Source organism: Onychostruthus taczanowskii, unplaced genomic scaffold, assembly GCF_017590055.1.
Source record: "Onychostruthus taczanowskii isolate IOZ18803 unplaced genomic scaffold, ASM1759005v1 scaffold1, whole genome shotgun sequence".
Classification (NCBI taxonomy): domain Eukaryota; kingdom Metazoa; phylum Chordata; class Aves; order Passeriformes; family Passeridae; genus Onychostruthus; species Onychostruthus taczanowskii.
The window spans coordinates 6,826,239-6,842,708 of NW_024496525.1; the positions used below are offsets into that span (position 1 = coordinate 6,826,239).

Below are 16,470 nucleotides of genomic sequence, written 5' to 3' on the forward strand. Positions count from 1 at the left end.
GGTGTCTCCGGGCTCCGCCGGCGGCGGGGAGGGCGGGAGCTCGGCGTGCGCTGCAGCCCCGCTCCGTGCCTTGGTGTCCCGGGTTCCTGCGTGGTGCTGGCAGCCCCCTGCGGTAGCGGCGCTCAGCTCTGCCGAGAAATCTTCCCGCACGCACTGCCACCCACCTTGCTCACGGCGCCAGAAGAGGGCTTGTATTTGGGCTCAGAATCTGTCTTCTGTGGATCGAGATTTAAGAGCTCGGACGGTGCCTGGTTACAGTGGTGTATGAGTCTACAGAGCCCAAGCTGCACTACAGAGTTAAAAAGAAACCTTGGATCTGTCACGGCGTGGAGGGCTAAAATAAACCCTATACAACTAGCAAACCAAATCCAGGCCTTCCTGCCTCCTTGCAACCAACTTTACACACACACACACACCCAACCGTGAGAATTCCCTCCTTTCCTCCTTCCTTCAGCGACTGTAGGATGAGGCATTTTCGTCTATCTGGCTCAGGGTAAAAGCGTACCCTGGGGGCATCAACACACATCTGGCAGAGACTGAAAGGTTTTAATCCAGCCTCTACTGCAATCAACAATGGCAAATGAACCAGTGATTCTGAATGTTTATGACATGGTGAGTATTAAATACTTCTGACTGGGGGACAGTGGGGCTGGGTGGGAGTTCATGCTTGGAGGGCAGGCACTGTAGGAAGAGGAGCCAAGTACAGATCACCAGAGAGGCTAATTCCCTCCCCCTCCCTCTTTTCCCTGGCCCAGACTCCTCATCCAAGCCTGTCATCCTCTCATGTCAGAGATAATGCTGACCCTATTTTTTTTTTTCTTAGTGTTTAGCATATTCAACCAGATTACAGGTATTGTGCCAGATTTTTTGCAGGATTTTTCAGGAGCAGCACTGGGTGAGGAGAGGACTTTAATTTCCACTGCCCCACTTAAGGAAGAAAATGTGATCACCTCTGTATGTGTTAGAGATAATTTTCCTTTAATTTTAAGTGAACAGGCATTACCAGGCTGTGGGGTTGGGGTCCAGATTTCATCTAAGAAGGAGAAACAGCTGTAGAGTTGCAGTAAGAACATAATTTCTAATAATCTGGATCAATTCCTCATATGCATAAGATTGTAGTTAATAATGTTCTCTGAAGGTTCATTGCAGCAATAAGAGTAAGAAATAGTCTGGTGAAGTTTCAACACAGAAAGGGGCATGGGCACATGCTGCCCAGCAATACTTCCTGAAAGTTCACAGGGTAGCAAGTGGTTTTCCTTGACCTCTTCTTGCAGGAGGGAATGTGAGTGGGTGTTTTCTGTGCTATCAAATCAGAAGGTCCAAATCTTGGCACAAACCCACAAAGAGAAGGCGGCTTGGCACAGCCTATTTGCTTGCTGGTCTGACAGAAGCTCAGGAGAATCATGTTCACGTGAGGAGTGTTTTGATGATTATGTATTTCATCTTTGTTTTTTGATTACCAACTAATGATTTAAAAAAAAGTAGTTTTCAGATCTTCCACAAATTTAATAAACCCTTCTGGGGAAAATATGATCTTACAAGGCCCAGGTGCTGACTGAGCTCTAAATATCCAGCTCCAGACTTTTAAGATTACAGCATACATTTGCTTTTTGTCATCAGGCAATGACAACTTTTACCAGGAAGCCCACAGAACAGTGTGGGCTTCCCTGTTGGGGAAATCCAGAGAACAGACACCAAAGAGATTAGGAGTGGGTTGCTGTAAAAGTCAAATGTCTTTTTATCACAAGAATCAAGGGATCTTTTGTGAACTAAAACAGGTGGGTTGTTTTCTGAGGGAAGAGTGAGTGGTAAAAGTTATTCAGGTAGGACTGTATCTGTATTGGTGAGCAGTCCAAAAAGCACAAGTACAGTGGACTGAAACTGCGTCTTCCAGAGCTACTATTGGTCAAATTCAGCAAGTTGGTGTAAAATCCTTCCCAAGACTTTGGTCTTGAGTGTTTATTGGTCAGTTGCTTAGCAGCCTGAACTGTGAACTCCCCGAAGAAGTTCTTCAACCAACAGGTTTGGTAACCCAAATAGGTGGCAGTTAGTGCCTCATAACAGGGGACTCACATTGCAAATGCACATGCAAGAGTTTCATTAATTCTTTGAGGAAAACAAAGGAGTTGTGTTGTCCTTTTATAATATCCACTGACTTCCCTGCAATTTTTTCAGTTTGTTCTGCAGCAGACTATGGCCTAAGCTTTCTTCTCTCTGCCCCTGTTGATCCATCCCAAACCAGTGAATGTTTCATCACTGTGCTGAAGAGATCCAAATACTGGATGGACATGGTCTTTACCTTTTTATGTTTGATTGATTGACACCAAAGATGAAGCCTTAAGTAATTAAGGCAGAAGGAGCTTGCTGTTCATGGTCACTGTGTTCTGAGATGGACACCCAGACACAGTGAACAGAATTGAGGTCACCAATTTACTTCAGACTGAGTAGTTTTTGCTGCTTAGGAAACCATGGAAATCTTGATGTGTAAGTACTAACTCCATGGGTTAACCAGTCTGTAGACAGAAACCAATCTATTTTCATACAGCATCTGTTTGACTGCCACTGAGTCACCTGTAGCTCAAGTCCTACCTTATGACTATTGCAACTACATTCTTTTCCATTGCTGCTATGATTTTAACACCACGAAGCCTGGAATGCAGCCATGCAAAATCTGCACTTTGTTACACTGTGGTGGGGAATTGCGGGGGAACTGGGAAATGAGCACATTTGCTTGAATGACTGTTGGAAAACTAGCCTCAGTGGAAAAAAACCCAACAAAAACAACAACAAAAAGACAGCTGGGAACAACAATTAACTGGATGTAAAGTTCTGCTTTCCTGACAAAGAACATGACCCCCGTATGGCAACTGGAAGCACTTACACTGCAGGAAAACTTATCCCTAGGGCAGAAGTTCAATTATGGGCTTTGTGCAGCTATGAAATACCCACTCTGTGTAGTCTTGTGTATTCAAAGATTATAGCCATTTATCCTTTTACCCATTGGATATGGAGCAGGCTTCTTCAGGAAAAAAAGTGCTGCTATGTAATGAGGTGTTTTGCACAAATTGCTGAAGCAGGTAAATCTTTTTGTAGACTTGTTTTCTTCAGCATAAAATAATGGAGCAAAAATCATTGGGTATTCCCAGTGTTCTGAATATTGTCATCAAAAGCATCCTTTCTTCACCCTCAGCACACAGGATGGTTATACCCTATCTCAAGCCAAAGAGCTTGTACATTCCTGGACGTTTGCAAAACAGACAGGGCAGGGGGACTTTGCTGCTCAATTAGGACAATTTAAAGTGTAGATATGCAGGATACTGAACTCTGATTTAATGTGCAAGTGTGAACACAGAATAGCAACATGGATCATGGGTTTGGTCACTGATGAATCTCTGCCAGTTGGAATTCAGCTCTTGCATGGACTTAATCTAAGCCATTTCCATCTTGGAGACCTGCAAGAAATAACTAAGTCTATAAAATCTGTGACAGAGTTTGCTCAGATTAGTCAGTTACCACTTTGCCTTCAGAGGGACAAATCAAATTCCCTTTAATAACTTGCAGCTCTCTTCCCTCCAGTCTGCCTCAATAAGCTGTTTATCATGGAACAGATCTTACTTAGACCACAGGCACAGGGTTGACTTTTTTTAGTCAGGATATTATCCTGTTCCCTCATCACTTTAAGTTTTTGTTGTTTGCATTGGAATAGTTTATTTAGTCACTGTACATTAATAAATGTTGCCTACTTCAATCAGGCAGAAGAGTAACTGCAGTTATTTCCTGGGTTTACATCTTTAACAAGCTAAACATATTCCACTAAAAATAGTTTGCTTGGCAGAGATTCAAGCTTGGGGGCTCTCATATTTTCAGCTTATTTCATAGCACATTCATGCTATCATATTAGAAGCAAAGATATTCATATCCATATCACTATTGTCCCTCTTTTATTACAGCTGAGGTTGTCCTGAATTTCCCCTGTCTTTGCAGCTGATAGCATACAAAACTGTTTTGATCTACTGGCATTTTTGCTTACTCCTGCTGGGGAAAATGAGCCCCTGAGATATGCTGCAGAGGAGAATGAAAGCCCTGGTCAGCAGGGAGCCAGGGAGCAGAGATGTAGGGTCTGTTTGAATGAGAGGGGACTCTCCTACTCAGCCTTGTCCCACAGTTATTCCATTGATTCCACTGACACTACTTATCATTCCCTCCAGAGAGGGAAATAACATTCAGGTCACTGTAGATGGACTGAAAGAAGAGAGATGCTTTGTGCCTCTGTCTTCAGTACATAAGGAGCTTTGAGTCTATTACAGAAACAGCAACAGGATTGCAAGCAAAGGACTTCATTCTGTGAAGTGATTGTTTTAAAGCATTGACTAGATCATGGAGCATGTCATTATCTCTCTGGAGGAAAGAATGAGTCTAGTCACTCAAAAGTGTGAACATGTTTGTGCTTACTGTAGGTGAAAGTCTCAGAGGCTCTTAGCTCACTTAGTCAGAAGAGTGAAAAATCCTAGTGCAGGTGGTGGCCCCATCTCTGCACTGCTTGTTAGTTGTTTGTGAGCTACTCTGTGTGGGGAAGCATGGCATCACCTATTGACTCTGGTATTCCAGGAAGCCACATGGAGAGAAAGGGGAATTTTTTGTCAAGTAAGTTGATAGCTGTGAAATTTCTTGCTGTGATGAGGTGAACGGTTGCTCTAAGTTGATAGTAGAACTTGTGGTCTTCAAAGATTAAGTATGGGACAGTCACTAGGATTTTTTTTTTCCTTTTTCATATGTTGACCACGCATTTATTTTTTGTATTTAACAAATAGAGAGCAAAAAGCAAAATACTGCCTTTGAGAGATTTTAATTAAAAATTCTGGCAATTCCATATATATATACGTGTGTGTGTATGTATATATATATGAATATATAAGTGTGTATATATATAAAATTAAATGCTTTGATTTTCCTTCAGATATTTGTGAGTCATCTCTGGCCAAAATTATTAGTCAAATCTGCATCATTTCAGTTCTCCAAAACACACTGTTCACTCAAAGGTTTGCCATGTTCTTGGAAGGGCATGGCAGGTGTACCCTATTCTTATTTGTTCTGTGACCAGTCACAAAACTCGTAAGAATTCCCTCTTCTATGAATAAGAATTGGCTAGGAAAAATCTGGGGTGTTTTAATCTTCTTCACAGGCTTGTTGTGGAGGTAAGCTCAAAGATTTTGTGTTTAGCATTTTACTCTATCACTGACTCTTCAATTATCCAGATTCTTATTCACTCTTCAGTCTTCAAATCATATCAAGCACAGGGTACTGGATAACAAAGCAGAATGGTGAGCTAGCAGGGGCCTGGAAATGGGTTCCCCAGAGTGCTATAATGTATCCCACAGGAGTGCTAAATGCTCTTTTTTTTTTTTTTTCCTAGGACTAGTCAGACACAGTGCTGCTCAAAGGTGGTAGTATATCTCACAGGAGTGCTAAATGTTCTTTTTTTTTTTCCTAGGACTAGTCAGACACAGTGCTGCTCAAAGGTGGTAGTGTGAGGGATCAGGCAGCCCTCAGGTGCTTCTTTTATGCATCTCCCTGGAGCTTTGAGTTGGCCTTCTGTGCTGGTTTTTTGTTTGGTGTGTTTGTTTGTTTGGTAGGACTGTGTTTAGATTATTCAGCTATGCATATGCTGCATAATAAGTTCAGCGTTCATAATCACTCTTGTCATACTATGATACTTTCTGTTATGCGCCCAAAAACTTTCTGGGAAGACTCTTGGTTAAAGGTCAGGCAGCCTAAATAGACCACTGCTGAGAATGAGGGAGGAGAGCAGAAAAACTGCTCTCACTGGACAACAGCAGAGTCCTAAGCCCAAGATATGAGAGTGGTGTCCACATTGCTTCAGTTTTCTTGGATACAACAATTCCCAGTGCAATTGTTCTTGACTTTGGGGAACAAAAGAAATGGTGTTATGGCAAATCTGATGGCAGTACATTAGAGGTTTCAAACAAATCAGGCTGAGCAGCCTGGCAGTCTGTGCAGGTGAGGAAAACTAGGCTTTGTTTCTGCTTCTCTATTTCTCCTAGACTGCATCAATTTCATTTGAGTGACACCAGGCTGACCTCAGGCAGGGTAGCAGAGTGGGATTGCTCCCTTGCCCTGCTTGAATGCAGGAGCAGAGAGACAAGAAAAGAAGTTTGGTGATGCTGAGCACTGTTGTAGTCAATGCCCGCTTCAAGCTTGTGAGAAGATGATGAAATGTAACTAGACATCCCTTCCCTCTTGTGTCTTTGGAGAGAGGAAATCAATTGGAGGAAGAAAAGATTAAAAAAACTGAGCTGCAGCTGAGTCCTCTCCTTCTGGAAGAAGGAATTCAAACGTGTCTGATTTAAATCAATTAAGAAGAAAAAGAGGAAGTGGCATGGCCCAAGTTAATAAGTCCAGCAATGAAGTGTGCCCATTTATGTATAATAAGTGAATTTTTGTTGTCTTAGCAACAGCCTGGAGATGTGTTATCCATGGGGGAACAGTCTGTTTGCATGTTGTCAGGGTGACAAGCTGGCTACCTGTCCATGTTACTGCAGATCTTCTCCAGCACTGCAGCCCTGTCACTGGCTACTGTGTCCTTATGCATGAGGAGTCTAAAGAGCTGTCTCCTGACTGCACACAGGGCATTGCTCTCTCCAGCCCCAGCATTTATCCCACCAGCAAGCTCACTGAGCCAGTGCTGTTGCCCAGTGCTCTGACTGGAACTGACTCATCCAGGGCAACACGGGAGTTGTCTCTTCTGCTAGTCCTGCTTGCCTTAGGAAAACTGCTCCACAACATGCTCTCCTTTATACCAGCAAATGTAAGAAACCTGAGGAGAACCTAGGGAAACTAAAAACAGTGTTAAAAACTGTATGAACTCTGCTTCTGGAGCAAAAGCCTCACAGATCTTATTAGCCCACAGTTCCCACATCAGTGCTCTTGAGTTGGTTCCTGCAGGTGACAGTCTGGCTTGGTGTCTCTAAAGCACTCATTTCAAGGCAGCCTGAACTCTTGTGGGGTCAGGAGAATCCTGTGAAGGATTTCAGGTGTAAGCCCAGGGGCTTAAAGTAAGGTCAGCTGTAACCCAGAGGTAGGGAAGATCCAGAGTTACTTTTGCTGTTACTGGAAGCTGTTCTTTAACCCCATCTGCACACAAAGTCCCAAAGCCCTGGCCTGGCTCTGAGCAGCTCTGAGAGAAATTATTGCTTCCTCTTAAAACCATATGGCAGTTGGTTTCCAGTGATTTTTCTCTGGTGCTTTTTGGGCTTTCCCCTTACAGAAAGGCAGATTCCTTTTAGAACATGACACTTCTGTCAGCAAGATTTAGCTTCTGGCTCTCTAGGTTGTCAAGGCTCCTAATTTCACTTGGCTATTCCTTAAAACAAACAAATAAGCCCCCAAACCAAGCAAACCCTTCTTACTATTGATGAAAGCTGATGTGTTGACAGTACTGGAGACTGTCATTCTCCCAACTAATAAATTTATGCTAGCAATAGGAAAGCAGACCCTTCTGGCTCTCGTACTCATCCCTAGTGTATAGGTTGAGCTGCTCTGGTGTCACGGCTCAGCTGGTCATCCGGCTTCCTACTCAGGCAGCCCACAGGGAATAAGTCATACGTGCAGTGGGAGCTTCTGTAGGGGAGAGCTGAGCATTAGTGAGCTACTAAGTTGGAACAGCTGTCAGATCCATTTCCAAGTGTGGTGATCAGCAGGTATATAGATGTGCATTAGTGCAATGAACTGAATTTAAATGGGTGTCTTAGGGCTGAAAGCTATGTTAGTGACCTAAGCTGCCCTTATTCTAATTCTCTGTTTGTTTCAGTCCCTCTTGTTCTTGTCATTATGCCAAGATGACGTAGCTGGAGCTGGGGAGGGAGGCAGAGACCAATCAATAACAAAAAATCTATGTTTCTGCTGGGGAAGACAAAAACCAAAATTCTCAAATCTAATGATTCTTTCTCTAACAAGTGGACTCAAACTGTTAGGAAAGAAAAATATTTGCTACCGTTCTAGGCAAACACTGGATGTTTTTGACTATGAAACATCCAGAGCAGAGAAAGCTCCTCACTTCAGAGCTTTATCTGTGAGCATGTGAATCTGTGAGACATCTCAGAGGAAAATATGAGGCTGTATCCTAAGATTGGAAAATTGTTTTAATTGGTAACTTAATTTTTAAACAATTAATCTTTAAATGTCTGGGAAAGCAATGATAAGGGAAGAAGAAAATGTGAGACAAAATAAATTATCTGTGATAGGTAGGAATGCTGATGTACAGAAGCAAGTGTCTGATGCTAGAAATGCTTAAAGCATTTCAGCCTGTTTAATGCCTTCATTGTGTGTATCAACATATGAGTTGAATGCCATGTGACTCCTGATAGATCCACATCTATCAGGAGTCACATGGCAACTGGGAAAGGGAGGACCTGGCACAGTGTAAGCTCTGTTGATTACATGGTTTGCTGAACCTTCAACCTTGGATCTGTTGCTTTGCTTTCCATATGGTCATACTTAAACCCACAAGGAGCTATCGACCCCTTTGCTGTTCTTTTCAATATCTGCTAGTGAGTCACTTATATTGCATCCTGATGCAAGAAAATAACCTTCCTAGATGCTGAGTGCTGCCTCGGGGTTTAGAATGTACAAGGAGCCCAAAGCAGCCTTTCAGAGTGAATTACAGGCTTTGCCATAGGTTAGCTTTCCCTAGGTACACAATGTTCTCCTAGACATCTGTTCTTGCCTCATCTGTGTGTCTTGCTCTGTTTGGGATTACTTGGAGCTGATGAATTTATAATTGCCTTGTATTTGTCATCTCCCCCATCTCTGGACTGGCCTGGTGAATGTGAGAACTGACAGGAGGAAAGGAGCAGGAGGTTAACCATGGGATTAATCTGATAAGTCATAACTGCTGTCATTAACCTCTACTTTTGGGCAGCACCTGGGGCAAGAGCCTCAGCTGTCTGCTCTAGTTCCATAAGAAGAGGCCTAGGTTGTGGGTATTTTCAGGCAGGGCTTGGTTGCTTTCTTAGCAAATCACTTATCTAGAAAACAAAAGGCTCTACCTAGTGAAGCATTGGTATAAAAGAATGTTTTAGGATTTTTGGCTGACCTCTGGATTTCTCTCAGGAAAGGTTGAGGTATTTTCCCTCATTGATCCTCTTTCATAGCTATTAACTTTGAAGAGATGTCTTGACTATTTCAGGGCACTTGAGATGGCATGACATACCCAGAGGTCCTGTTGTGAGTGCTGCTTATCTGCTGGGGCAATAACAGTACTAGTTCTGCATTTGGCTTCTCCCATTTAGTGTGCTGATGCATCTGGGCTGACAGAGACCAGGTTAAAATCCCTGGGGGGTCTCAAATACAATTGCCTCTTCACACAGGTCTGCCAGAGAAGCCAACAGCAAGAAAATCGGGATTTGCTTGTTCTGGGTCTCTTGTGCGAAAATATTTCTGTATTGTTTGAAGTGCTCACTTAGCAGAAGAGTGCATATTTCCAGTGAATCCCAGCTGTTCCAGGAGGTTGTCCAGGCTGGAGCCAAGCTTTAGTGTTACTCATCCTTGTTCTATGGCCCACTGAGCATGTATTTTATATGAAAGGAATCTATTCCCTACTTTATACAATTCTAAAACTGCTGCACCACAAAGGAATGAGAAAGCTGGACTCCAGATACAATAAGATATGTCAGCCAGGCTGCTTCTGAGGTAGGTGGAGAGTCAAATTCCTTCTGCCAGGCTGAGGTTGTTAGAAAGTTGGTTTGTATCCTCCTGGACAAGTGTCTGGGCTCCTGGTTATTAGGTACAAGCAGAAAGCACTTGCTCCTCCTGGGAATTAAGAGGTCATGCTTGCTCTTCCCTCATTCTACTGGTTTGTTTTCAATCAGGGCATTTTTAGACAGGTGCCAGGCTTTGTTGTGCTGAGAGGATCTTTTCTGCCCTTTCTTCCTTACCTATCTACCCAGCCTGCAGGTTCAGTTACTTGTGGAGCTTTTTTTTCCTGAGTCTGTCCGAGCGCTAAGAATTCAAGGGTTGTTATACCTGTAGAGCAACCCTGTGATGGAGACATTGTGGAAAGGGGGGAAGGCAGTGCTGAAGGTTTCCAAATCAGTGGAGCCAGAGCTAAAAACGCATGTCCCAGGCTGAAATCCACCCACCATCTGTTTCCAGCTCTAACATTCATTGTTCTTGATTGCAGTATCATTTGCTGTACTTTTATTCACTCTAATTTTTATGGCTGCTCGTTATCCAAGACAGCTGGCTATCTTCTCTTTGGCAGTTCTTTGGATGTGGAATAGACCTATTTTCTATTGCTGGAGCACTGTGCCTTGTGTCCTGCTACTACAAGAATACTGGGGGACAGGGCATTGAGGAATAGGTTGTACTGAATTGAAACAGAACTGATGAATTCCAGTGTAAGCCAAGAAGAAACAGGGGCAAATTAAATGGGTCCAGTTCAAGCTCAGGTGTTCTTGAAAGAAGAACCATAAGAAAAGAAATACTATAAATCCTTTTATTTCCCCTTGTGTGTCTCATAAACAAGAGCTGTGACTTCTGCTGAGCAAAAGCCTCTGGAAGGACGAAAAAAATGAAAACCACATGGATCCCTAAAAATTTCAGTTGTTTTTATTGTCTGGGTCAAATTCTGTCTCCTCCCCTGGGCAGAGTGCTGCTGGCAGAAGGTGTTCTATATCATGGTAGCCAGTGGCCTTGGCAAACAGGCAGTACACCGCTGAGGGGCAAGGGAGGACAGACAGGAGCTCATCCCAGCACTGTGCTAATTAGATTGGTTATATGTCCCCCTGACTGCTGAGTATGTACTCTTCTGTCCCTTTAATTCAGGCAGAGCTAACAGGAAGGAGCATGTCACCAGAATGGGTGGTGTCACTGAATTGGGAGGTCAAAAAGAATGGGCATGGGGAGGAAGAAACTCCTTACACATCTGTTTTCCAGTTTTTAACTGCACAGGATCAACTAAAACTTTTTCAATACTCTTTGAAGTGTCCTCTACTCTTGAGAGAAAGGCAAGGAAGCAGGAAGTAAGCTGGAGTAAAGGTGATATTCTACAGCTCACACATCCATCTGTGGCTTTTCAAGTGCTGTTTGTAATATGGCATGTTACTGAAATGCTTCAAGGATTCCCTTTGTAACGTGTAATTACTCTGAGATACACAGTTCAGTGCCTATTGCAGCTGCTGTTCTGACTGATTTTAATGTGGTTAAAGCCATTCGTGGATCAAAGACATTTATGCAGATGAAATTTTAAAGCCAGTGTAAAGAACAATTTAATAGTCTCTAACACATCAGGTACTTAAAAATCCTGTACTTGGTACCTCTGAACTTGGATTTTACCTCTCATACCCAGAGGACTTTGTAGCACATTTCCAACTATCTGTTACCTCTCCTGAGATTTCAGAGGTGTCTTATTAAAGCTAGTGTTCAAGCCTATTAAATACACAAATGCAGCTTCTAATGATGCATCTCATTTAGGTGAGCTGACACCAGGAACTGGCAGGGATCATTGCTTCCCTGGTCCCCTGGTGCCTGGGGTAGTGAAAGCCACCTGGAGAAGTGCAGGACAATACCTTCTTCTGTGTTGGAAGATACTAGCAAAGTATCTTGAAAAGGCTGCTGACTTCCAGGGGCACACCAACCTTGTCACCTTCTCACCCTACCAGCTCCCCTACCTCCCTCTTGAAAAGTGCAGCCTCAGCTTCAGGGATTGCAGATGGGACGCATCTGTCCTTGAGCTCTCAGTCTTTCCAGCCAGTTAATTATTAATCATCACAATATCCCTAGTGTCAAGCATCTGAACTGCCCATGAAGCATGGAGAAATGTTTTATCAGTCAAGTTAGAAAGCTTTAGTGTTCTGCCACTCATTATTGTAAAGCTGTTGTTCTGTCAAAGAACTTAAGCACCCAGAAGTGATAGTTATCTCATCTGAGCCCACACCAGATGACCTGGTACTAGCTGGGGAAACAAATGTGCAAACTGGGAAAACAAGAGAAAGTTAAGCTTCTTTCATGGGGCTGGCAACAGAACTGGTGCTGTACCATTGCGTGGGATGAGAACTGTAATGCTACTGCAGCTACAGGTATATTGCCCATTATGAACACCTACTACTAGGAACATACCTCAGTATTTAGCTCCCTAAAAGATACCTGCTGGGCTGTTAAATCCTGGGTGGCACAACTAATTTTCTGTGACTGTTGGCTGGCTGTTGTGCCTCTCTGTGGTATGCTGCTACTTGCCATTTGCTTAGAATCAGAGAGACATTTGAGGTTGTATGGAGCTCTGGGACTTACCTGGGCTCTGATTCAGCTTCTGTGCTGCTCTAAAAGAGAGACTGAGAAGAGACAGACCAAAGAGTAGGCATGAAAGAAGAAAACCACTGAACTCCTCTTAAGGTACTTCTCTTACCTCTGGGAATATTCAGACATGAGAACCTGACACCCAACTCCTTCTAGCTGGGACAATTCTAGTGGAAATGGAATGGCAACAGCACTTTAGTTCTGCTTGAGGCAATATTCCACTTTCCTGCTACCATTTAAAATCCTACTGTGGGAAGCCTTGGGTGTTGCATCCATTAAGACAGGATGATACACATGGCTTAAATTGTGCTCTTTAGGATCCCTAGGATATCATCAGCTCCTCAAGTACCTCTGTGTTTGCCTCTGCCCTTCCTTCTATCCCAGGATGTCTTCATACAGAGTGAAAGAAATTATAGTGGATCTGATAGGGTGCTTTTTTGTCTGAGTAAATTGATGGTAGAGTATCAATAATTAGCATAGCAAGGGTCAAACTCACTCTTCCTTTATTCTTTTTTAAGATATTGTGTAGAAGACCAACTCTTATTTACATGTAATAATAGATGGAGATTTTTTTCCTCCTTTCAATTCAAACATAACATTGTGTTCAATGACACCACAATGTTTTGTGGAAAGTACAAGTGCTTTGAACATGTGGGAATCAAAAAGCTCTAAACAGATTGTTTCATGCTGCCAACAAAGCACATCCTTGGACTCTGGCCGAGAACAAACAAACCTTCATTTTGAGTAAAGCACTGGATGTTGAGAAAGAGAAATACCCAAACTTTAGTCCTAGTTCCACTCTCAACTACATTTCTAGCAAACCACTTCAATCTCTTTGCCTTGAGTCATCTCACCTGTAAGATACCCTATTTATGGGATGCTTAGGTGTTTAAAACTGACTGCTTTTTGGCACCTGTAGCTGCCTGGAATGATTCCCATCGGAATGGGAGGCAGCAGCAGGATTTCTGAGCAGTGAGCTGAGGAGCAGCAGCCCTGCATCCTGCTGGCTGCCTGACCTGTGTCTGGGTGAGCACATGCCCTCCTGCTCCATCCCTCCTGCCTGCCCTGTTCAACTGGCAACTGTTCCTGGCCTTCCTGTCAATCAGAGGGTGGTGGTCTCAATCCCTTCTCACCAGAGCCTGTCTGGATTTCAGAAAATCCCTGAAGGGGATTTTCTGAAGCAATCACCCACCACACCTGCTGCAGGTCTTGGCCTTTACTGCCCTCTGACCACAGACAGCAGATGAAGTATTTAGAGACAGCTGCTGTTTCTGTCATTAGCATCCAGACTTCCTAGGAGAAAACTGCTGAAATCTGTGACAGCTGAAATCTGAGTCAGAGGAAGCTTTTTCCTTCAGCATGTACAAAAGCAAGGGGAGAGTGGGGGAGGGAAAAACAGAGCTCAATTTGCTATTCATTCAGTTCTGTCAGGAAAGCCCAAGCAAATCAAGATGATGGTGTGTGAATTGCAAACACACAGGTTGCAGCACGGTGGATGTTTTTCCAGGGATGGAAGATGCAGAAGAGGTGGGTAAGAAAACAACGCAGCATGAGGGGGCTGTGTGCTGTGCTTCGTGACAGGATACACTAGCTCCTCCTGAGCAGTTCTGTGCTCTGGACCTTGCTGATGTTGCTCAACAATTTAAAGCAAGGGTATCTCCATGCTGTGTTGCTGTTGCAGGGGTGGAACAGGATACCCAAGGGATCTGCTTAGCCTTTTTCACTCCAGGGCATGATCCTTTCTCAGTCTTCTCCAATGTACTTGCCATTATTTCCCTGGAGAAGGAAAAGGCTGTTATTCCCAATCTGCTGCTGAGGCACTAGCAAGCAGAGAGACTGGCTTGTCTGATGATAGGACATGAGGAAGGGAATGAAGCTGTGTCAGAGGAAGTTCAGACTGGACATTAGGAAAAAGGTTTTCACTGAGAGGGTGATCGGCCACTGGAAGAGACTCCTCAGGGAAGTGGTCACAGCCCCAGCCTTGCATGGTTCTAGGAGCGTCTGGACAACATTTTTAGTCATTAGAGTTTAGTTTTAGATAGTCCTGAGAGAAGCAAGGAGTTAAACTTCATGATCCTCATGGGTCCCCTCCAATTTGAGATATTCTATGACTCTATGATTAGGTAACTTGTTGTGCAGTCCCTTGGGTTTTGATATGGAGTTAGGATTGTGAGACTATTCTTATAGTGTAGCACCAATTCTCCAGCTGGGGCTGCTGAAAATGGTCTGATTTCTTTTTAAGGACTGTGATAGATATTTCAAAGCAAAGTGTTTTATTGAGGCTTCCCAGTTTACCTGTGCTCTCCTTTGATGGAGTTCAGATAGCTTCTAGCACTGAAGGGAACTGTGGGTGAGAAGCACTCTTCCAGCTCTCAGTCTTTTCAAAATGAAAGTGCAGGCCCTCTGTTGTTATAGTGATTTCCTGTTTGAAAGAAAATGCCTAGGATTTAATGTTGTACTGAGACACCAACAGGATCAGAGATAGTTCTTTCCAAACTGATTAATTTACATAGCATCTCTGGTAATACAATTCAAGAAGATTTCTGAAAAGGTGTCACTGAGTAAACAGAGGTAAATGAGCCAGGGCTCCACTTTTTCCCCCCCATGGCTCTGTATAGGCTTTGGACTGAGAGAGGAGGAGGTAAAGGAGAAACAGTCAGTCCCAGCTCTGCCCAATGACTTGACAACAGGATTACATTAATGTTAATCCACCAAAATTTATCCTCTGCCTTAGAAATTAAAAACAACTGCTCTAGACAAGCCTGAAGTCTTTATGCTGACCTGTTTACACAGGTTATAATTTAATTTAATGGCCAATAGATTTGAAAATATTCTTGTTGAACTTGGTACTGGACAAAATAAAATGCTACCTAGGATTTTGGGGGATAAGAACACAGGGGTTACAGGAGGTGATGTGGTTAAACACTGCATGCACATGTGTGCTCTGGAGACAGCTTGACAGACTGCAGGCTTTTGGAAAGAACTAGTCTAGCAAAGAAGCAGGGGGGAGAAAGCATCTGCCAATAAATAGATGGATAAAGATGTTTTGTGCTGCTTTTAAGGAGCACCAATCATCTTTATAACTTTGACAGGTGGCAGTGGGGCAGGAGGGGAGGAAGAGAATCAGAGAATTGTGTGGGTGGTGAAGAAATTAATCCTAATGAATTGGAAGAGCAAATCCACAGTGGGCAGAAAGCTTTGGATTTCTGCCCTGCTGGATATGAATAAATAGAAGAGAATCCCTTTTGCATGCAAGAACTAATTGGGCAATTACAGAGTAATCTCAAAACCTTTGCTTAAATTGTATTCTGACTACCAAAGTGTGAGGCAGATTCTCTCCCACGGGTTTACAAGGCTTGCCCTGTCTTTCAGACAGGTGAAAGCCCATCTTTGAAATACCTCCCCTCCTTGTATGTCCAAGTTTCCTTTCCATGTTTTTATTCTTATTCACAGAAAAGAACACACGAACATAAGAAGGGCCAGACTGTTTCAGACCAAGGATCCATCTAATCCAATTTCATTATTCTTCCCTCAGTGCCTGCTTGTGGCCACAATTGGGAGATGGAGCAGCACAAGCATATATGACACTTCCTTCTAACACATTCACACATTTTTAGCTCTGGGGCGTCTCTGAGCTTGGCCTCTGCTTCTTTACTAGGCCTCTATGGCTTTTTCTTCCATTCAGTTTTCCTGAGCAAATGTAATAACCTTCTGTATCAACAGCCCTTGCTGGTAGCTTGCAGGTATACTACCTAGTGGTGAAAAGCTAAGTCCTCTTCTGGTTTCCTCACTCCTCCTACTTCTATAAAAATAAAAGTAGGAGGTTCCAGCATGGGAATCTCACCAGTTTTATTCTGGTGGAAACAAGAAACTTCTGAATAGAAAGATTGAATTAATTTTTTCTGTAACAGTGGGTGTCTGGTTTGAGTTCTCCTTTTACAGCTTTGCTATCACTAAAGACTTGGCCCTAAAGACTTCTTTTCTGACCTGTTGGAGGAAGGGTTGAAAAGATAAGTGTTACTGGAGAGGTTATTCTTCTATTTTTTTAGGTCTGTCTAGAAGCTAAAAGTGAAAATGTTTTCATGTACTCTTGAAAGGACAGGGTCCTGAGATAGTTTGAGTAAGGAATGATCAGTAAGAGTGCTGCCTGCAGTGCTC

The 16,470-nt window shown here is 43.3% G+C and overlaps 1 protein-coding gene across 1 annotated transcript in view; it reads left to right on the plus strand.

Moving 5' to 3' along the window:
- The first annotated feature begins 522 nt into the window (after positions 1-522).
- Positions 523-16,470, plus strand: part of LOC121341414 (deubiquitinase DESI2-like) — a 50,199-nt gene continuing 34,251 nt past the window's right edge. The window contains exon 1 of the mRNA XM_041414923.1: positions 523-612. Coding sequence (XP_041270857.1) covers positions 574-612 — 39 coding nt within the window. The 5' untranslated portion in view covers positions 523-573. The remainder of the gene's footprint in view (positions 613-16,470) is intronic.